Source organism: Microcaecilia unicolor, chromosome 13 (genome assembly GCF_901765095.1).
Source record: "Microcaecilia unicolor chromosome 13, aMicUni1.1, whole genome shotgun sequence".
NCBI classification, from domain to species: domain Eukaryota; kingdom Metazoa; phylum Chordata; class Amphibia; order Gymnophiona; family Siphonopidae; genus Microcaecilia; species Microcaecilia unicolor.
The window spans coordinates 37,081,801-37,105,112 of record NC_044043.1 but is presented as its reverse complement, the minus strand read 5'-3'; the positions used below and the strand labels follow the sequence as shown (position 1 = coordinate 37,105,112).

The window sequence follows — 23,312 nt, the reverse complement described above, 5'->3', positions numbered from 1 at the left end:
TAATCAATTTCCTTTATTTTGTATACCAGCGTTTAAAATAAATATTTAAGTGTGCCCCGCCCCCTTTCAAGAATAAAATTTTTTTTTACTGTTTTTAGCATGAAAATTAAGATGTCAAAATTTTCATTTCTGCAGCAATATACCACGAAATAGGCAATACCAAAAATGTAGGGGGGGGGGAAATTAAATAAGGGAGAAATACGAGTGAAACGAGATCAAAAAGGTTAAAATTAAGGAGCGCACCACAGCCATTTTCCTCCCGTCAGCAGTAAGGGGAGGGGGGGGCCGAGGGGGGAAAGACGCTGCGCTCCTGCTTTTGTTCTGAGGATCCACTCTGCGCCGTCTGCCCGAGGCGTACTGGGACTCGTAGTCCGCGTAATCTCCACCTCCGTCTTCATTAGGCCCTGCGTCTGCCTTTGAGAAAAACACAAATCCCATCAGGCACTGCGGCTCCAAAACATGCGCTTTGCAGTGAGCTGAAACAAATAAGGAAAAAAAAAAACACGGAGGCTTATTTGGTGCGGCTAGTTCTGCGCGCAGAAGGGGCATTCAAACATCATCTTTTTTGGAAAAAAAAATAAACTTAACAGCAAACACACATTATATTGGTTTTCCGTGTACGAGTGATGCATCCATAAGACTGCGCGTAAAGGCATCGTGTTTAGACCTGGTCCCCCCCGCCCCTCTCCCTCCCCACCTGAGGTTTTGCGACTCCCAGACACTCTGCAGGAGGACGGGCCGGCCTCTCTCCCGTTAACCGGTAAGCAGAAGGATCGGCAGGTAGTGGTTGGACAGAGACAAGACACTCGGCTCGGGACCGGTTGCGACGGTTTCCGGCTACAAAGAGGGGGAGGGAGGGAGATTCTGTGTCTTTCTTTTTAAATCGTTACATTATGTTGTCTTTATTACTGGGTATATTGGAAGCTTTGAACCTCAATCCGTTCGATATTAACAGGCCTATGGGAGCTGGAGCAGCCCCCTCCCGTGGAGAGGGAGGAGGTGTGCACTGGTCTAAGGTGAGTGGGAAACGTATAAAGTTGCTACGTCCTCTCGTATGACTGGGGGGTTGTTCCACTCATTACTGTTTGACGGGTGGTGTGTCCCTCCCCCATGATTCATGCTTCTGAAAGGCCCCGCGCTTCATTTGAATTGTAGTTCTCACCGTTCCCTTCTGGGGGTGCTGTCATGTCTTAGTTTGCTATATGTATTCTTTCCCCCCCCATTTATTTATTTATTTATGCATGCATGCATTCTTGTGCATACACTGTAGATTGGTGGGATACAAAAACATTTCATAAACTTGACTTGAACTTGAACTCTCCTGCCAGATGTGGAGGCTTTGCATTTGCAGAGATGCCAAGTCTTACTCATTAGGAGTGTGACATACTCATTTGAAGGCTTTTTGTTCTTTGTTCTTTTCCTTTTCTGCCAATAGGCTGACCTTGAGCATTACTTTTATGAGAGACAAGCTCAAAAGGAGAAAAGCCAATTGACCTAACCAGTAGGAAAAAAATCTGAGCACTCATTGCTATATATTTTGCCTCCCTCTGCCCTATTCCTTTCCCCTACACCTATGTACATGTGCCCTGAAACCTGTGGAAATACTTAAGTCACTGAGCGGAAGGTGTTTTACGATCTGACATGTTTATGCAGGTAACTACTTAACGGGTCCTTTGACAAATGTGGCCTTAGTGTGTCTGTGGGTTTTCCCCATGCATTAACGCCATTTTTACTGTAACAGTAAAATGGATGATTTTCCGTTTTCTGTATTAATGGTTATATGTTAATGTTGCTATTAAAAAAAAATTTACTGCGTGAGTATTTACTGATAATTATTTTAGGTGGTAAGGGCTCACGTGGTAATTTAGTGAGTGGTAATGTAGCTGTGCTAATTGATTAGTGCAAGAAGGCTCACTGTCTGGCCTCTGACACGTCCCCTCCAGGAATAAATAAAAGCATGCACCTATTTGGCACTATTTGGCAGTTACTGCAGGATGCCTGAGTGTGTCCTGCAGCTTGGTAAAAGGGCCCCTAAGTTACCTGGGCAAATTCCTTTGAAGATTGTCATATTGTTTTCTCTCTATCAATATCCTTTCAGAGACATCAAAGCAAAATAAACATCATAGGTTTTTGTTTATATATTTTTAGTGTGATGTGACGCTTAAATCTTTCTAGATCTATACCCCGGATGCATGGTCTGAAAGAAATCTCACTCTGGAATGGCACATCTTAGCATCTTTACATGTGCTGTCAGCCTCCCAAAAACTGATGGTGTCAGATATGACATTTGTTGACGTGGTATTTGTACTGTACTGTTTAATATACTATTCCATATCATCATGCTGATCAATCCATAGACTGGTGGGTTGTGTCCATCTACCAGCAGGTAGATATATTTTTATTATATATTTTTAGTGTGATGTGACGCTTAAATCTTTCTAGATCTATACCCCGGATGCATGGTCTGAAAGAAATCTCACTCTGGAATGGCACATCTTAGCATCTTTACATGTGCTGTCAGCCTCCCAAAAACTGATGGTGTCAGATATGACATTTGTTGACGTGGTATTTGTACTGTACTGTTTAATATACTATTCCATATCATCATGCTGATCAATCCATAGACTGGTGGGTTGTGTCCATCTACCAGCAGGTGGAGATAGAGAGCAATCCTTTTGCCTCCCTATATGTGGTCATGTGCTGCCGGAAACTCCTCAGTATGTTCTCTAACTCAGCAGGTGGTGGTCACACACAGCAGCAGCTCTGGCTAGGCCTCCAAGCCTAATTTTTAGGTTTTGTTGAGTGCCTGGGGTTGAGGGCTCTTCTTGAGCAAGTGCAAACCTGGTGGCGCCAGGTCCCTCCTTTTCTCCCCCTCCCGCTGGCTCCGTTTAAAAAAAAAAAAAAAAAAATTTTGGACGTCTTTAAGGGCGTTTATTTCGACGTTTATTTAAAAGTTTATTGCAGCTACTCACTGGGACACCAGGTCGTTACAGCTCGGAGCGAGAAGCAGGTAATTTTTACCTTTTTATAGCGGGCAGGGGGTTCCCCGATTGATCTCCACGTGGCCTATGGCGTCGGAGGGCGAGGGCGCGAAGAATCGCTCCCCGGACCGCGTGTGCGCTCCTAGCGGGGATGCGGGGGTTTTAAAGTCTGATTCGCCCTTGTTGGGTGTCAGTTTGGAGGCCGGTCAGTGTCCCGGGTCTTCCTCCGGCGCGGCGGTTTTTCCTGCCATAAACGCCCATCCCCCGCTGCTCGCCTCCGCCATCTTGGCCGGCCACTCTGCTCGGACGGCTTCTTCTTGGGCCACCCTTGAGCTGGGAGACGTTCATGCCATGGCCGCCCTTGATTTGGGCGACGGCAAAAAAGCGGCTAAAGTTAAGCGCCGTTCTTCCCGCGAGGCTCCTTCGCGGAGTGTCGCGCCGGATGCCATCTTGGATGCGCAGCATGTTGCTCCCCCGCTCTTGCGAGCGCCGGTTGAGGGTGCGTCTAGGGCTGTGGCCCAGGCCGCTGAAATACACAGTCTGGGGGGTTTCTCCCCCGAGTTTATTTTGCTGCTGCATCAGGCCTTCCTTATGCAGAACGCTGCCCCTTCTCTCTTGTCCGATAACGGGGTTGAGGCCCCCGGAAGTAAACGCCCTCGGGTGGATTCCCAGGCCTTAGAGGACGCTGTTTCCTCTGATGTAGATGAGGGCAGCGTATCTGAGTTCTCCCAACGGTCCTTTGGGGATTCCTTGGAGGAGACGGATTCCCGCTCGGATGGAGCGGATGACCCCTCTGCAGCGCGGATCTTTCGCTCAGAGGATTTGCCCAACCTGTTACTGCAGGCCATGAGCATTTTGAAGATTTCCTCGCCAGAGGACGTCTCTCCCTCAGCCCCTGTTGGCTCTGCCATTATGCTGGGGACGAAGCGCCCGCCTAGAACCTTCCACGTGCATGATGCCATGCACACCTTAATTTCGGCTCAATGGGATGTCCCAGAAGCGAGCCTCAAAGTGGCTAGGGCTATGTCCCGCCTCTATCCTTTGCCTGAAAGTGAACGTGAGGCCTTTATTTGGCCTACCGTGGATTCTTTAATCACTGCGGTGACTAAGAAAACGGCGTTGCCGGTGGAAGGTGGCACGGCCCTAAAGGACGCCCAAGACAGAAGATTGGAGGCGGCTTTAAGGTCGTCCTTCGAGGCGGCTGCCTTAAGTTTACAGGCCTCAGTTTGCGGCTCCTATGTGGCCAGGGCGTGCCTGATGATGGTGCAGCGGGCTTCCCCCTCGGATCCTTCCTTGAGGGCTGATTGGCCGGCCCTGGAATCGGGCTTAGCTTATTTGGCAGACTTACTGTATGATGTCTTGAGAGCTTCGGCTAAAGGTATGGCTCAGACAGTCTCTGCGCGGCGCTGGCTTTGGCTGAAACATTGGTCTGCGGACCATGCCTCTAAGTCCCGCCTGGCTAAGTTGCCTTTTAAAGGCAAGCTGCTTTTTGGGGTCGAGCTGGACAAAATCGTGACCGATCTCGGCACGTCTAAGGGCAAGAGGTTACCAGAGGTCAGGGCTCGGGCCAGTGCTCGCTCCGGTATCTCCAGCGGACGGTTTCAGGAAGCCCGTCGGTACCGCCCGGGCAAGTCGGGCTCCTCTGCCCCCTCTTCCTTCAAGAGGAACTTCTCCCCCAAGCAGCATTCCTTTCGCAGAGACCGCCGTCCCGGAGGTGCGCCCTCCGGTCCTCCCCCAGGGTCTCGTACCCAATGACGGGGTCCTGGTCCATGGCCCAGTGCAGATTGGAGGACGCCTGTCCTCGTTTCTGGGCGAGTGGACCAGAGTCACTTCAGACGCTTGGGTGCTGGAAGTCATCAGAGACGGCTACAAGTTAGAGGTCTGCCGACCCTTAAGAGATGGGTTTGTACTCTCTCCCTGCAAGTCTCTGGTCAAAGCTGTGGCAGTGCAGCAGACCTTGGACAATCTGATCCGCCTGGGTGCGGTCGTTCCGGTGCCAGAAAGTCAGCTTGGCAAGGGACGTTACTCCATTTACTTTGTGGTACCAAAGAAAGGAGGTTCTGTACGGCCTATACTCGACCTCAAAGGGGTCAATCGGGCCTTGAAAGTTCGGCACTTTCGCATGGAGACTCTCCGCTCTGTTATAGCAGCAGTGAAGGCAGGGGAGTTCCTGGCATCCTTGGACATCAAGGAAGCGTACTTGCATATTCCCATCTGGCCTCCTCATCAACGCTTTCTGCGTTTTGCAGTCCTGGGCCGACACTTCCAGTTCAGAGCCCTCCCGTTCGGGTTGGCTACTGCTCCGCGGACCTTCTCCAAAGTAATGGTGGTCATCGTGGCCTTCCTGCGAAAGGAAGGAGTACAAGTCCATCCTTATCTGGACGACTGGTTGATCCGAGCCCCCTCTTATGCAGAGTGCGGCAAAGCTGTGGACCGGGTGATTGCTCTTTTGAGCTCCCTGGGGTGGATCATCAACTGGGAGAAGAGCCAGCTGCGCCCGACTCAGTCCCTGGAGTATCTGGGAGTTCGATTCGACACCCAAGTGGGCAGAGTGTTCCTGCCGGACAATCGGATTGTCAAACTTCAGGCTCAGGTGGACCAGTTCCTAGTAGCCTCTCCTCCTCGGGCTTGGGACTATGTGCAGCTGTTGGGCTCTATGGCGGCCACGATGGAAGTAGTGCCCTGGGCCAGGGCTCATACAACACTCTCTGCTGCAGCGCTGGACTCCGGTGTCAGAGGATTATGCTGTGCGCCTTCCCTTGGACCCAGCAGTGCGCAAGGCGCTGAGCTGGTGGCTGCAGACAGACAAGTTGTCTGCAGGAATGCCTCTGGTGACCCACTGCTTGGGAAGGACAGCGCAGGGGCTCTGGTCTCCTGCAGAGGCAAAGTGGTCTATCAACCTCCTGGAACTCAGAGCCATTCGGTTGGCGCTTTTGGAGTTCATCCCGGTACTGGCGTTGAAGCCAGTACGGGTCCTGTCGGACAATGCCACGGCTGTGGCCTATGTCAACCGCCAGGGAGGTACCAAGAGTGCCCCTCTAGCCAAGGAGGCCATGAATCTATGCCAGTGGGCGGAAGCGAACCTGGAACAGCTGTCAGCGGCCCACATTGCCGGAGTCATGAATGTCAAGGCGGACTTTCTCAGTCGCCATACCTTGGATCCCGGAGAGTGGCAGCTATCTGCTCAGGCGTTCTTGGACATCACGAAGCGCTGGGGCCAGCCGAGCCTAGATCTGATGGCGTCATCGGCCAATTGCCAAGTGCCGCGCTTTTTCAGCAGAGGACGGGACCCTCGATCCCTGGGAGTAGATGCTCTTCTCCAACAGTGGCCGACACAGGAGCTTCTCTATGTGTTCCCGCCCTGGCCCATGTTGGGCAGGGTGCTAGACCGGGTGGCAAAGCATCCGGGCCGGATAATCCTGGTGGGTCCGGACTGGCCCAGACGTCCCTGGTATGCGGACTTGATCAGGCTCTCAGTGGACGTTCCTCTGCGGCTGCCAGTGGAGCAGGGCCTGTTGCATCAGGGTCCCGTGGTGATGGAGGATCCCTCCCCCTTTGGTCTTACGGCCTGGCTATTGAGCGGCAGCGTCTGAGAAAGAAGGGCTTCTCAGACAAGGTCATCGCCACTATGCTGAGAGCGAGGAAGCGCTCTACTTCTACTGCTTACGCCAGGGTTTGGCGTACCTTTGCAGCGTGGTGTGAAGCAGGCTCACTTTCTCCCTTCACTGCTCCAATTTCTTCAGTGTTGGCGTTCCTGCAAGAAGGTCTGGAGAAAGGCCTGTCGCTCAGTTCCCTTAAAGTCCAGGTAGCGGCTCTGGCTTGCTTCAGGGGCCGCCTGAAGGGTGCTTCCCTGGCTTCGCAGCCAGATGTGGTACGTTTTCTCAAGGGAGTTAATCACCTGCGCCCTCCTCTGCGCTCAGTGGTGCCTGCGTGGAATCTCAACCTGGTGCTAAGAGCCTTGCAGAAGCCGCCTTTTGAACCCTTGTCGAGGGCATCTCTGAAAGACCTGACGTTGAAAGCAGTCTTTTTGGTGGCTATCACTTCAGCCAGAAGAGTTTCCGAGCTCCAGGCGCTCTCATGTCGAGAGCCTTTTCTGCAGTTCACTGAGGCAGGAGTGACTATTCGCACAGTGCCTTCCTTCCTGCCCAAGATTGTTTCTCGCTTCCATGTGAATCAGCAGCTCTGTCTCCCTTCCTTTCGTAGGGAGGACTACCCAGAGGAATACTCTGCTCTCAAGTATCTGGATGTGAGACGAGTCATCATCAGATATTTGGAAGTGACCAATGATTTCCGGAAATCGGATCATCTGTTTGTCCTGTTTGCAGGTCCTCGTAAGGGTCTGCAGGCTGCTAAGCCTACAGTGGCAAGATGGGTCAAGGAAGCCATTGCAGCGGCTTATGTGGCTGCGGGGAAGGTGCCGCCTATCCAGCTGAAGGCTCACTCCACTAGAGCTCAGGCGGCCTCGATGGCAGAGGCCGGGTCCGTCTCCTTGGAAGAGATTTGCAAGGCGGCAACTTGGGCATCGGCCCATACCTTCTCCAGGCATTACCGCTTGACTGTGGCTGCTCGGGCGGAGGCCCGGTTTGGAGCTTCAGTGTTGCGGTCAGGGATTTCTATGTCCCGCCCTGGGTGAGTACTGCTTCGGTACATCCCACCAGTCTATGGATTGATCAGCATGATGATATGGAAGGTAAAATTATGTATCATACCTGATAATTTTCTTTCCATTAATCATAGCTGATCAATCCATAGCCCCTCCCAGATATCTGTATTGTTTATATTCTGGTTGCATTTCAGGTTCAAGTTTAGTCTTCAGTTCCTGTTCAGGAGGACTTAGTGTTCAAGTTTTTCAATGGATTCTTCGAGAGTTGAGACGAATTTGTGTTACAGTGAGCTGCTGCATTCCTCTCCCCTCCGTTTTACGGGGCTGGATTGAGACTTAAATTCTGCCGGCGCTCCCTCCCGCTTCGTGCGGCAGTTGGGCAGCTTTGTACCCCTCCCGCTTCGGCAGTGTTAGGGTCAGTCAGCTCCTCCCGCGGTTGCGGTTGCAGGATAAGCCAGATCCCCCCGCATCGGCGGGTGTGGTGTCCCTCCCCCGCTCCGCGGGGATGAGCTGGACGGATTCCCCCTCCCTCACTTGTGTGGGGATGAGCTGGGTTAATTCCCCTCCCCCGTTTCGGCGGTGGTGAGCTGGGCAGAGTGTCCCTTTGTGGGTGTAATTCTCTAAGTGCTGAGTCCTGCGGATGGAGCTTGGATATCGACATACTGAGGAGTTTCCGGCAGCACATGACCACATATAGGGAGGCAAAAGGATTGCTCTCTATCTCCACCTGCTGGTAGATGGACACAACCCACCAGTCTATGGATTGATCAGCTATGATTAATGGAAAGAAAATTATCAGGTATGAGACATAATTTTACCATTGTACTGTAGTCCTACTACAGCTTATGTAAGCCACATTGAGCCTACAACTAGTGGGAAAATGTGGGATATAAATGCATTAAATAAATAAAAAAAATAAATTTGTAGTATATAAAGGAGTGTGGGGTTTGAGAGGTAAAAAGTATTATTATTATTACATTTGTACCCCGTGCTTTCCCACACATAGCAGATTCAATGCGGCTTACATAGTAAATAGAATTCCAGAGTCTTGCAAGGAGAATTTACATCTGTAGTAAACATAGTAATAGAAGGCCTTAAGAATATGTGAATTAAACATGGAAAGATGTAACAAAGATAGGATTAACTGAAGGAAAAGAGATTGGGAGGGGTAAGGTGTAGGGAAGATGGGGAAGAAAGATTAGGGGATAAGCATGAAGGAGATTGGGAGACATGGTAAGGATAATATCTTCGTATGAGCAGGAGACCTGTGGGTGAACAATAAGGTTAATTCGGGTCGTTAGGGTAAGTTTGCTTGGAGAAATGGGTTTTCAGCATTTTTCGGAAGGGAAGATAGTCGTTAAAGTATATTTCTTAGTAAATGCATATGATGTGTCATTATGATTACAGAATGTTTGCCTTTCATAAAGCTGTTTCAAATGTTTGATCATCAATAAAAAACGTTTAAAAATAAAAAAAGGAGAGAGCTTCTAGAAATGAAGGTCTCAATGACATAGAAACTTTACCCATATTAATGAAAAGAGGTTACTTAACATGAGGGGTGAAAGACTGAATGAGTGGCATGTTTAAGAAACGTGAAGATCCACACCATCTTTGGGATCTTGTTCTTAATTGGTTGCTCCGTTCCTGGGAGGGGGATGGGTAGTGGGGGGGTGGGGGGAGGGGAGGTTTTGTTGATTGGCGTTTCTCTTTTTGCTATTAACTGCCTTCATTGCGATCCTGACCGCATTCTTTTGTTATTGTGCTTTACTGCAAACTAAAATAAAAATAAATAAATAAAAAAAAGTATATTTCTTAGGCTAATAAGAAACAAACAAGCTGTAGTTGACATTTTTCCTGGGCGTTCAGTAGATTTGCAATTAGCTCCTTTCTCAGGTTAATAGGATTCCAAAAGAGGCTTCCTACTTTTTACCTTTACTGCCATTTGTAGCACACCTGGCTGATGTAAAAAGGTATGCTAACTTAGGGGCCCGTAACTAAAGCATAGCGCATGCTAATGGACATTAGCACGCACTAAGTGCCACGTGGCCTATCAAACATATAAATGATAAGTGACCGACTCACCCGCAAATGCGCAGTAGAGACTTCCCTCTCTGTCCCACCCTCGCGTCAAGACGTGATGACGTCAGAGGGCGGAACAGAGAGAGAAACGGCCCGGTGCACCAACCTCCACCCCCCTCATCCCTGACGTCGCCGCCACTCCCGACCCCGTCCGTATCGGGCCCCCTGCACTGACATGACAGCGCCTCTCACCTCCATGTGGAAGCGCTGCAGGTAGCAGCAGAGCTTTCACATGGAGTTGAGAGGCGCTCTCATGTCAGTGCAGGGGGCCCGGCATGGAGGGGGGAGGGAGCAGCGGTGAGGAGGGTAGCTGGACATGGGGGAGGACAGGGGGGAGAGAGGAGGGTTGCTGGACATGGGGAGAGAGCAGGGCAGAGAGGAGGGTTGCTGGACATGGGGGGGGGGCAAGGGAAAGAGGAGGGTTGCTGGATATGGGGGAGGGCAGGGGAGAGAAGAGGGTCGTGGACGGGGTGAGGCCAGGGGAGACAGGAGGGCTGCTGGACATGGGGGGAGGGCAGGGGAGAGAGCACAGTTGCTGTACATGGATCAATCAATGGAGGGGAGGGCAGGGGAGAGAGGAGGGTTAGTGGACATGGGGGGAGGGCATGGGAGAGAGCAGGGTGGGTGGACAGGGGAAGGGAGGCCAAGGGAAAGAGGAGGGTTGCTGGATATGGGGAGAGGGCAGGGGAGAGAGGATGGTTGTTGGACGGGGGGGAGGCCAGGGGATACAGGAGGGCTGCTGGACATGGGGGGGAAGGGCAGGGGAGAGAGCAGGGTTGCTGGACATGGATCAGGGGAGGGGAGGGCAGGGGAGAGAGCAGGGTGGGTGGACAGGGGGAAGGAGGCCAAGGGAAGGAGGTTTGCTGGATATGGGGGGAGGGCAGGGGAGAGAGGATGGTTGTTGGACGGGGGGAGGCCAGGGGATACAGGAGGGCTGCTGGACATGGGGGGGAAGGGCAGGGGAGAGAGCAGGGTTGCTGGACATGGATCGGGGAGGGGAGGGCAGGGGAGAGAGGAGGTTTGCTGGACATGGATGGATGGATGGAAGTGAGAATTATTACATCTTGCAAAACACAAATCTCGCCCGTTTTAACGGGCTTAACGGCTAGTAGGTATAAAATAGGATGTGAAGCATTTAGTGGGCGTTTTGCAAAGGTATGCTAGCGTTTTTAGTGCCCGCTATAAATAAGCATGCGTCAAATGCTAGAGGCGCCCATATATTCCTATGGGCGTCTCTAGCGTTTAGCGCGTGCTAATCACACTACCACGCCTTTGTAAAAGATCCCCTTAGTGCGTGCTAAGCTTTAGTAAAAGATCCCTTTAGTGCAATTTTTGATTTGATTTGTTACACTTGATATTACACCTTTAACAAACAAGTTACATCATGGTGGATCACAACTTTTTAACTATACATCAGGAGTTGACGTGGTTTTTCTTTTTTTTTTTTTAAACACTTGCATAAAGAAATGTGTGCACTGTTTTAACCCAAATACTTTACTCATGTTTTATTACGTTGTCCCCAGAAGTAAAGTCTAGTGCTCCATGTATGCTGTGAAGACTACTGCATGTGAGTGTGCAAGAGCCAGGGAAACTTGGCAAAACCTTGCCCCCAAAACATTTGGGAACCAGTAGGTTAGAATACCAAAAGGTCTCAAAAAAAGCTCAGAGTCTTACCATGTCACTCCTGTACACTGCTTCCCATTTCATGCCATGTTCCTTTCAGAATGATTATAGCACACGTTCATTTTTCTGTCCAGCCCTTTTTCCTTTTAGCCATTTCATTCCCTATAGATCCCTTTGCTCTTCTGGTCAATACCTACTGGTTATCTCATAATTTTTTTCAGCAGATGAGCTTCAAAGATATGAGGCACTCCTGCTTTAGTGTTCATACCCCTATACTTTGGAACAGTTTTCCTTTAGACATTTGTTTTGAGATGTGTTTTCCAAATGTCAAGTCTGCTATGAAAACTCAGTATTCCATTATGTAGCTTCCCACTGTTCCAGAACCTGTGTAATACTTGTGTTCATTAACCAGCAGGTGGAGATAGAGAACTGAAACCTGAACTGAGACATCTGTCTTGGCATCCAGTCCTGCTCCTCAGTATTTTCTATCTACAGCAGTTAGATGGACACACTTTTCAGACTCTGGTTCTGAGTGATTTTCTCCTGGTCCCAGTTGGTCAACTGGCCCCCAATTGAGCTTTGCTGATGGCTTGAGTCTGCAGAGTCATATCTGGAGGTCTTTAGATCCCTGTCTCTGATGCCCTGCAAATTTACTTCTTCCCTCCCTTCACCTCACCCCTGTTTCCTGTGGAGCTCTCCTTTTCCAGCAAAGCAACCTTAAAAAAATAAAAGAGAAGGAAATAGGTTTACTGGATAGTGTGAGACAGAGTATCAAGCCTGAGCTTTTTTCATCTGGGGTAAGACTTGTGGAGGCTGTGGGCTTCGGGGGAACATCCAGCAGTGGTGGCCTACTAAAGTTTGGCTCTGAACTACTTGGAGGGCTTCAAGTTCTACTTGGTGCAGGGGAAGGATCATGACTTGTCGCTTGGGACTGCATTGTGCTGCCTTTGTGCTAGTTGGGGTGAATGGCAACTCCCTTGGAGGCAGTTAAGCAGTTTTCATATGTGGCACCCACTGGCCGGTGTTGGGGCATTGCAGGACGCGGGGGTGGGGTGGGGAACAGTCGTCAGCAGCAGCATGTCTTCGGATTTGGTGCAGCATCCGAAAATGCCGGGGACTTCAGGCTCTATGGCAGGGCCAGTGTGCAATTTGATGCTGGAGAGCGCTGAAACCACGTTCCTCGTTCGTTAGGCTTTATGCATCTGTGTCTCAATGAAGTTACGTGGAAAACTTTAAAAACAAATAGGAGGAAATATTTTTTCACTTAAGACTAGTTAAGCTCTGGAACTCTTTGCCAGGGTACATAGTAACAGCAGTTAGCGTATCTGGATTTAAAAAAGATTTAGACAAGTTCCTGGAGGAAAAGTCCATAGTCTGCTATTGAGACAGATGTGGGGAAGCCATTGCTTGCCCTGGGATTGGTAGCATGGAATGTTGCTACTATTTGGGTTTCTGCTAGGTACTTGCGACCTGGATTGGCCACTATTGGAAACAGGATACTGGGCTAGATAGACCATTGGTCTGACCCAGTATGGCTGTACTTATGTTCTTATATACTACGAGGGGCATTGTCTATATGACGTCTAAGTCCGACTTTGGACGTTTTGCTCAAAATGTCTAGAATCCAAATGGTGAATATAGTGAATTTCAAAACAGCAAAACGTCTGTCTTTTTTTTTTCTTAATGCCACTTGCTAGATGTTTTTGGGGGCTGACACTTTCTACTACAAGTGTAACAGAGTGGATTATGAGCCTGGGTCCACCTCTCTACAGTATACTGCACTGACCAGTAGGCTACTTCGAGGACCTGCTTGCTGCTCTAATAGGACTGGCCATAACAACTGAAGTTGTCATAGAGTTTGGTATGGTCTTTTTCTTTCACATCTTTGGGTCAGTGATCACTGGGGGAGTAAGGGGGGGGGGTAATTACTTCAGTGGTCATCTGGTCCTTTGGGCATTTTTTTGTGGCTTAGTCATTTTTAAATCAGGTCTGGCTCAAAACGTCTGGACTGTTTTGTTTTGTTTCATTTCATTATGGCAGAAAAACCTCCGACTTTTAAGAACGGCCTAATCCCACCACCGACATGCTCCATTGTGATTTGGACGCACTGCAGACGAAATGCATAGCCATTTTTGTTTTGTTTCATTATGGCAGAAAAACGTCCAAATGTTAAGAGCGTCCTAATCCCACCACTGACATGCCTCCTTGTGATTTGGATGCACTTCAGATGAAATGCGTAGATAAACATCTTCAAAATAATTTGCCAAAATAGCGATTTGAATGTTTTGGCAAATATTGCTCTCTTTCAAAATGAGCCCCTATGTAACTTTGCAAATCTAAGTTCTTTGAAACTACACCTCATGTTATCCTATGTAACTTTGTAAGTCTATGTGCTTTGAAAATGAGCCTCTATAGTATTCCAAGTAGTTAAATTGCATGGTGCACACTGGAAAGAAGAACCCAAACTAGAGCGTCATGATGCTAGGTTCTGCATTAAGAGTCACCACTCAAGAAAAAGATCTAAGGGGGTATTTTACTAAAAGCTAGCATTAGGAGATTGGAAGACAAGGAATCCAAATGGCAGATGAAATTTAATGAGGACAAGTTCAAAATGATGCGCATTGGGAAGAAGAACCCAAACTAGAGCGTCATGATGCTAGGTTCTGCATTAAGAGTCACCACTCAAGAAAAAGATAGTATCATAGTAAATGACGGCAGATAAAGACCTGTACGGTCCATCTAGTCTGCCCAACAATATAAACTATCTAAGGGGGTATTTTACTAAAAGCATATATTTATTTGCAACAGAACCATTTTACTTTTATCAGTCCTGCTGCAGAGAGCATGTGCTAATCTTTAGTAAAAGACCTCCTAATTGTCATCATGGGCAATATGTTGAAATTTTCTGCTCAGTGTGCAGTGTGGGCCAAAAAGGCAAAAAGAATATTAGGTATTATTAGGAAAGGAATAGAAAATAAAGAATATTACAATGACTCCATAGCGCTCCGTTGTGCGCCCTTATCTTGATAATTGTGTGCAATTCTGGTCACTGTATCGAAAAAGACGTGGAGGGGCATTTGCAATGTGACGGCTAAATCTGACTTTGGACATTTTGCGGAAAGCGTCCAGAAATGCAGTAGCAAACATGGCCATTTTCAATCCTGAAAACGTCTCTCTCCCCCCCCCCCCCCCCCCGAACATGGCCGTTTAGTAGACAGTCCATGCTTAATCGAAAGACAAAAACGCCTATATTGCGACATAAATCGGGAGATAGGCGTTTATCTCCCAAAAACGAATAACGCGGTATAATCGAAAGCCGAACTTGGACGTTTTCAACTGCACTCCATCGCAGAAGCGTACAAAGTTGACGGGGGCGTGTCGGAGGCGTGGTGAAGGCGGGACTGGCGCGTGGTTATCACCCAAACAGAGATAGGCGCCTTTCGCCGATAATGGAAAAAAAGTATGCGTTTGTAGCTAGAATTTAGGGCACTTTTCCTGGACCCTGTTTTTTTCACGAATAAGGCCCCAAAAAGTGCCCTAAATGACCAGATTACCACCAGAGGGAATCGGGGATGACCTCCCCTGACTCCCCCAGTGGTCACTAACCCCCTCCCACCACAAAAAATGATGTTTCACAACTTTTTATTTTCACCTTCAAATGTCATACCTATCTCCCTGGCAGCAGTATGCAGGTCCCTGGAGCAGTTGTTAGGGGGTGCAGTGGACTTCAGGCAGGTGGACCCAGGCCCATCCCCCCCCTACCTGTTACAGTTGTGCTGCTTAATGCTTAGTCGTCCAACCCCCCCAAACCCACTGTACCCACATGTAGGTGCCCCCCTTCACCCCTTAGGGCTATAGTAATGGTGTAGACTTGTGGGCAGTGGGTTTTGAGGGGGATTTGGGGGGCTCAACACACAAGGGAAGGGTGCTATGCACCTGGGAGCTCTTTTACCTTTTTTTTTGTTTTTGTAAAAGTGCCCCCTAGGGTGCCCGGTTGGTGTCCTGGCATGTGAGGGGGACCAGTGCACTACGAATCCTGGCCCCTCCCACGAACAAATGCCTTGGATTTATTTGTTTTTGAGCTGGGCGCTTTCATTTTCCATTATCACAGAAAAACAAAAACGCCCAGCTCACAAATTGTCGAATAAAACATGGACGTCTATTTTTTTCGAAAATACGGTTCGGTCCGCCCCTTCACGGACCCGTTCTCAGAGATAAACGCCCATGGAGATAGATGTTTTCGTTCAATTATGCCCCTCATTGTTGTGCTCAGTGCGCATATCTTTTTGGACTGTTTTGAAAAAGGAAAAAAAAATCCAAGAGAAAAACGCACAAATTTGAGCCATTAGGATGTAGAAGGAACCAGCATTCTTAGTAGACTAGCCACACAGACATCCCAACAGAGCTGTGGGACACCCTAGTGGCACTGCAGTGGACTTCACATAAAAGGTTGAAGTAGAAAGGCTGATGCATGTACTGATATTGATGAAGACATAGTTCCTATCACCACTTAGGATATTCTGTGAAAGCTGTGGCACTCAGTTCATGCTCTCCCCATAGTTTCCTCCCCAGGGAGCTTACTGGGAGTCTCTATTGGACTGAGAAAGCCAGTGCTCTAGACAAAGCAAGCATACCATCTCAGAGAGGGATAAGGCCTCACTCTGGAGAGCGTGGAGCTGTGATCCTTATTTCCAAAACTTTGATCTCTAGGTGGTGCTTGATTGGACCAAGGAAGACAGTATTTGGTGAGGGGCTTGGGAGTGAGTTTGTTGTATTTGTTTGTTTCATCCTTGGTCTCCCCAGCTTTGGGTATACAGGTGTCAAGGCTTCTGCTGAATCTACTGGTACCAGGTTAGTTCAGGAAATTCCATACCATGACACATTCAACATTTTCCCCATCTTTGTGCTTCTGTTTGCATACTGGATAAGAAGTATGTGAGGGTTAGGACGGTTATACATAGAATGATACAAAAGATGGAATAACACACACCCCCTATGACAAAACCACCTCAAGAACCTAGAGTAATTGCAGACTTTAGAATGAAAGGAATTTGTTGCCAGAGAATGTGGTAAAGGCGGTTATCTTAGCAGAGTTTAAAAAAGATTTGGACGGCTTCCTAAAGGAAAAGTCCATAGACATTATTAAATGGACTAGGGGAAAATCCACTATTTCTGGGATAAGCAGTGTAAAATGTTTTGTACTTTTTTGCAATCTTGCCAGGTATTTGTGACCTGGATTAGCCACTGTTGGAAACAGGATGCTGGGCTTGATGGACCTTTGGTCTTTCCCAGCATGGCAGTACTTATGTACAACCTCAGTCTGGTGATAATCGAATTGTCTCTTCATGTAGGCAACTGGTACTGCAGGCAGGTTGTGATCTTTTTATGATGTATTGTTGATATTCTTGATTATATGGATGAGTGTGTTTTCTTGTGCCTTTTGCAGGTGCACCTTTTATGTAAATCCTTATCAGAAGTAGACTTCAAGTCATGCTACCATCATGATAGGTGATTGGTCCATGCTCCAATTTTGTAGTTATGGCAGGCCTCAAGAATATTTTTGACATTATTTTGGTTATTCCCCTAATTCCAGACTCTAAGCAGTCTGAGGCTAAATAAGCAACTGTCCTTGCCCAAGGTTACTGCACGCCTCCAGATTGAGCCAAATTGAGCCACATTTGTTACTGAATTGACAGTGCCAGGGTCAGCCATCTACAAATGTTTTGTAGATGCAAACTTAGCATTTCAGCACAGAGCACAGTGCAGTCTGACAGATTGAAAATAAGCTAAAGTCCCTGATACCCTAGATAAATTATGGTGGTGGGGGGGGGGGGGGGGTTACCCCCCCCCCCCCCCCCCCCCCACACACACACACACACACACAAGTGGAAGATGATCTATAGTCTGGCAGCTGAGAGGACAGAGATTCACAGATTCTGGTGCTGCTGATTGAATATGAACTGATAGTTGCTGTGAAAGATTTTGTTTCACCTTGAGGTCATATAACTTTTAAACAATTCTCTATTTGTTTGACCAGAGTTAGAAGTCATGACCTTTTATTTCCACTAGTGTCTACAAATGTGCTGCTGTTCCCTTAGAGCCTGGGGTTGAAATGAATGAGCTCCATTTCCAGAAAAAAAATTAAAGGCTGTATTTAATGGAAGAAGTAACTAACTTCTTAATCTCACACACACACAAGGAGGGACACAGGCTGAACATACTGCAGCAGGATGTGTTCATCCGCTCCTACCCTAGCTGAGATAACATTTATCATCTCTCTGACCTCATGTGGACTTTCTTTCAATTAGTCACCTTATTTTCTAACTCCTCTTAATATCTATATGTTCCATCTTTGCTTATACCCTACGCTGTCTATTAAAATGTTCTATTACGTATTGTGTTGACATTGTGAATACTATTATTCAAAGCAGTACAGGCCTAGTCTATTCAAGGGATGAGTGAAATTGCTCTATTACACTCCAAAACCCTAAACTCAAAGAAAAAACCCTTGCCATGGTTCAACGAGGAACTCTACGACACTTTGTTCCATACTTTGTTCTATACTTTGTATCATCCATGTGATACTTTGTACCATACTTTGAGGCATATTTTCAAAGCAGTTTGGGAGGCTAAGTTCCAAAGGTTTCTATGGAACTTTGGGAGGCTAAGTGCTTTGAAAATGAGCCTCTTTGTAAGCTGCACTGAACCTACTTTATGTAATTGTCATCTTGTTGATACATTTGTTCCCAAACCTGTATTACCTCCGTGTTACGTTGTACCACACTTTGTAAGCCGCACTGAACCTGCTATCGAGCGGGAAAGAGCGGGGTATAAATGCCACAAATAAATAAATAAATAAATAATGAACTTCAAAATGCAAAACAAACTCGTGGTTCACTGTCTAGCACACTTGAGGAGTAAGGGGAAAAGAAACTGTCACAATGGCATACTGTGCTTCGTAGGCCATACGGTGAGGACAAAGCCCCCCCCCCACACACTTTTTTTGTGTGACATATAATCATAGACAAAAACCCCCACCTTCCTATTTGTGGTGTGACAGTACAACAATTTGACATTCAAAACCATGTAGATTTATCTTTTTTTTTGGTTTTCACAAGAAGTCTTAATGATGGAATTTATCACTCTATCAAATGTGCTTCTTTTTTTATAAAATAAAAAGGTTAGTTATCTTCCAAGAAAAGCAATTGCTGCTAAGTGTTATCTTTTATAACTTTAAGGCAGTAGTTTTCAAACCCGTCATGGGGGACCACCAGACAGTTGGGTTTTCAGGATTTACTGAGTGAATATGCACAAAGGGAGATTTACATATAATGGAGCTATAGTAGGTATATTGGGTATTCATCCTGAAAACGCAACTTGCTGGTGGCCCTGTGTGACATGTTTGAGAACCATTACTCCAAGAACTAGTGTGGTATTTGGTGAACAATCTGTTCCTATGTATCAGCAGCACATGAATCCAGAAACTGATGGGTTGTGTCCATCTACCAGTAGGTGGAGATAGAGAATACTGTACTGATCCTGGATGGCCAGCCCCTCAGTTAGTATATCTCTATCTCCAGTAGACAGTGGACAGCTTCTCATCAGCTCCTGGATTTTCCTCCTTTGAGGGCTTCCTGGTCTGTTGAGGCAAGGGATGCTTGGCCAGTGGGTGCCAGCTTTGAGGGCATACCTGTTTGGTTGGGTCACTGCCTCACCCAGCTTCCTTTTCTCCTCCTCCTTGTCTGTCTTTTAGGGCTCTGCCTTCCTCACAAAAAAAAAAAAGTAACCCAAAGCCTGTGTTTGCTGGTTCTGCCCTGATAAGATTGTGGCAGAGGAGACCGCACTTCTTTGCAGTGGCAGTGAGTGATTTCTCTTCCCCCCTTTGGGCTGTCAGTGTTCGCGGTATCATTCTGGGAGCATGGCGGCTGAAGCAGTCAAGCGCTGCTCCCGCTGTGGCAAGTGCCGTTCGGCAACAGGTCTCTTCTAGCAGCGCTACTACACTGGAGGCACTGTTTTTCTGCACTAATGCATCGGGAACACACACTATCTTGGATCCTACCACCGATGTGCCAGCTCAGGGCCTTCTTTGCCTGCACCCGGGGGGGGGGGGGGGGGGAGCTTCAGGTGTCTTGCCTAGCACTCTACCCTCCGGGGAGTTTTTTCCTCCAGATTTCATTGTCCTTTTGCATTGGGCTTACCTTCTAATCTGAAGATTGCACTTCCTCAGCCTTCCCTTCAAGCCATGGGGTTCATCTGCTGCGACTAAAGGAAAGAAAATTATCAGGTAAGGCGTAATTTTATCTTACAGTACTAGAGTGAGAAACATGGGGTATTGCATTTTGCCTAAGAATTCGTTGGCAAACGTTGCTGTTACCATGGAAGAGTTAAAACTACCCTAAATAGCAGAAAGTGTAAAGATTTTATTGATAGAAAGTAACAAAATGTTTCTTTGATCAAATGATATAGTTGGCATTCATGGTATTGTACTCTGAAACTCATGAAACATCTCTCTAGTAGTAGTATAATTCATTTAATTATCTTTTAACAGGAATAATGGAACATCTAGGATTACCAGCAATCCCAGCGCTTAATTCCCCCTCCGAGAGCAGAACAGTTATAACCTTCCTAATGTCTGCCCTTGAGTCAATGGTAAGATAGTAATACAGGATGTAATTTTGAATACTGCAGCTTATTTTCTTGATACATTGATTGTATGACTGAAGAGCAAGCAAACTGAAGTTTTTAGAGCACAAAGAAATTTTTAAAAAGATTGTTATTATTTCTTGGTATGCCTTTGATGGGCCTTTCATGAACTGTCCACATCTTAGAAGGAAAACGAGGATGTCTACAGACATCTCTCCGATTTCTGCAGCCTATGTAAGTATCTTCAAAATAGTCGCAACAAATCTGAAATGTTAAGATTTAATAACTGAGCTTCATTTAGAATACTATGAAAAGCTTCTGGTACTTCATGAACAGGTAATAATGCCAGAGAACACAATGACTTTACCACATGGTGAACATCTTCATTCTCGGTGTACGCTGGCGTCAATCTATTACATTGCACATTTCTCCATATGGACTGAGTCAAATGAAAAAAAAAAACCATCCCCCAATATTATCTGGGAAATCCTCCTCGAAGGCCGCTTTTGAGGGACGCTCAAAATCCATAAAACAAGTTTCTGGAGCTAAATTATAGAGAAATGTAATACAGCAAACAGCCAAGAATAGGTACCCACTCTCCCACACCCCTGCAGGCAAGCTGACGAGGACACGCTGGAGAATGTGGACACCAGGTCTGGGCAGTGATACCGTCTGTACAAAACTTTCACATTCTGCTCCACCAATTTTGCTGCGATAAAGTTTAAAGGTATTCAAATGAAATAGATTCCCAGTCTTTAACTGTGAGAGAACTTCCTAAGTCCTGCTCCTATTGTGGAATATAAAGAGAGAGGTGTGGGGATGCCTCCATTTATATCAGAATACAGCCCTGTAATTAACTTCTTTTGAGTGGAATTCCCATCAGCAGTTCCTCCAAGATGGCTCCCCATCCACCCCAACACTGGTGATGTGCTAAGTAAAGCCTAATTTGCAGATACAGGTAAAAGTCAGCATTCAGGAGATGGTAGGTATCTCTCAATTGCTGGAAAGAAGGTAAGACTGGACCCTGGTACAGATATCCAACTCTAAGAACACCCTTAGTAACCGAACCCTATAATAGCTTAGAGTCCCATTCAGGTGCCCATGCTAGCAATGCAGGTACAGGAGAGGCTGTAGACATCATCGTATTCCCCAAGATACCGTGTTAAACTTGATCCCAGTGTGCCGAAAAAAGAGAGGCAGAGCAAATAGAGGGACCCAAAACCCCACCAGTCTCTAGAACAAAGGCTGCCACAGAGAAACAGGGATTTGGGACCGTTCTATACTTACCCACACCTTCGGGGGAAAATGAAATCAGTCAAAAAGAGCCCTCAACTGTGCTGCTTGATGACACCGGAACAAATCTGGGACTCCCAACCCACCCAAAGCACGAGGCATCATCAAGGTCCTCCAATAGACTTGGAGCGGATGATGCCTCCAAATGTATGCAAAGAGTTTTCGCAGTAGACCCTGTATTCCAGAGGGAAGGTCTGAAAAAGGTAAAGCAAACGGGGTAAAACCATCATTTTGCTTACTGCCACCCTCTGCAGCCAGGTATTGTTTAGCCTATGCCATTGAACCAAGGCCCCAGAGATTTCAAGGAGAAGGCACCCATAATTCAACTGATAAAAAGAAGAGAGATCAGTCGGGATCTTCACCCCCAAGTATTGAATGTGGTGCTTTGCCCACCCAAAATGGTAGACTAGCTTTCAACGCAGATACCACAGCATCCAATAAGTTGACATTAAGTAACTGTGATTTGGCAGCATTCATCTTGAAGCCATATGATGTACCATAGGCTTTCAATTCTATCAGAATAATGGGAAGAGAACACTTGGGATTACCCACGGTGAGGAGGATATCATCAGCAAAGAGAGACACTTTAAACTCCTCAACAACCACAACTCCATTAATATTATCATTGAGTTGAAGGGTGGCAGCTAGTGGTTCTACTACTAAGGAAAACAAGAGCAAAGAAAGGGTCAGCCCTGTCGAGTCTCTCAGGACAGATTAAATTCATCAGCGTACCTCCCATTCACTCACACTCTTCCTTTGGAGAGGCATATAAAACTGAGATCTGCTTTTTTAAAGTTAGGCCCAAAACCCATACTAGTAAGGACCTGCTGCATAAAAGTCCACTCTACTGTGTTGAATGCTTTTTCGGTGTCAACAGTGAGGAGCACCAAAGGTATCTCCTGAGATTTGGCCAGCCACAATAGATCTAACGTTCTCTGAACACTGTCCCCAGCAGAACGTCCAGGACTGAAGCCTGACTGATCTTCTCCTTCCCTCTAAATCACCTATCACTAAATTTAACCTATTGGCTAACGCCTTAGCTAAAAGCTTTACATCCTGATTGAAAAGGGATATGGGCCTATGGAACCCACACAAAGTGGGATCCTTCCCTGGCTTAGGAAGAACTCTGTTTCTTGCCTAAATGTAGAGGGAGGCAAACTTTCCCCTTTTAAAACAGAATTAAAAACATCAACCAAAGTAAGTGCTAGACACCCTGGAAACTTATAAAACTTGCCTGACAGGCCATCCAAACCAGGAGATTTACTCAGCTTAACAGAAGATATTGGCTTTCACTTCATCTAGCTGAATGTCTCCCTCCAACATTAAAGAGAGACGTAAAGAGAGATAGCTTCATATCATGCTTGTTGGTGGCTTTAACCCCAAGTCCCTGAGGAAAGACTTGTTGAAACCCGCGGTGCCGGGCGTTTCCAGGGGAAGCCTATCATTTGGTCGTAGATTGCGACCTGAGGAGAGTGAAGCGATTTGTTGGCAAAAAGAACTTGAGATAAGTTTGTCTTGATTTATTATTTTCATAGCAGCACTATTCACATAGTTCATATCACTTTAAAAATTTAAAAATATAAGAGAAGCCCTATGAATGAAGTGCTTTACCACTTGGCAAAGCAATATATTGCCTATAAAAAGTGGTTCTTGCTGAGGGCACTCTTTTCTAAAACAATTCTTTGAAAAAAGTTCTACACAACAATAAAAAATGTAATTTTAATAAAAAATTGTCAGTGCAAATGGTTTAGTATCATGTTTATGTATATGAAGTGTGTACTTGTATTGCTGTGATCTGTGTTTGGGTAGCAGCAAGTAGTCCTGGTTATAGTATTGTCCCTCCAACATTAAACATGCGTCTTCCCCTAAACAAGGGAGAGGCGCCTTGGCCACATAGTCAGCCACCTCTGCTAATGAGGGGGAACATCTCCTACTTATAAAGAATGCAATAAAAATATTTTTTTTAAAATCCCTTATCCCATCAGGGTGCCTAAGAAGGGTCCCCATGCTCCCTTTTACGGAGACAATGTTGGTCTGAACATGCTTAGTTTTAAGTTGCTGATCGAGAAGCCTGCTGGCCTTGTTACCCT

At 46.9% G+C, this 23,312-nt stretch overlaps 1 protein-coding gene across 5 annotated transcripts in view; it reads left to right on the top strand.

The window, feature by feature from the left end:
- The first annotated feature begins 504 nt into the window (after positions 1 to 504).
- GTF2I (general transcription factor IIi) overlaps positions 505 to 23,312 on the top strand; it is a 263,654-nt gene continuing 240,846 nt past the window's right edge. For 3 of the 5 annotated variants that reach the window (XM_030186158.1, XM_030186159.1, XM_030186155.1), the window contains exons 1-2: positions 505 to 760; positions 19,835 to 19,935. In XM_030186158.1, coding sequence (XP_030042018.1) covers positions 19,840 to 19,935 — 96 coding nt within the window. In that variant the 5' untranslated portion in view covers positions 505 to 760; positions 19,835 to 19,839. The other 2 variants (XM_030186156.1, XM_030186157.1) reach the window with 2 other exon arrangements.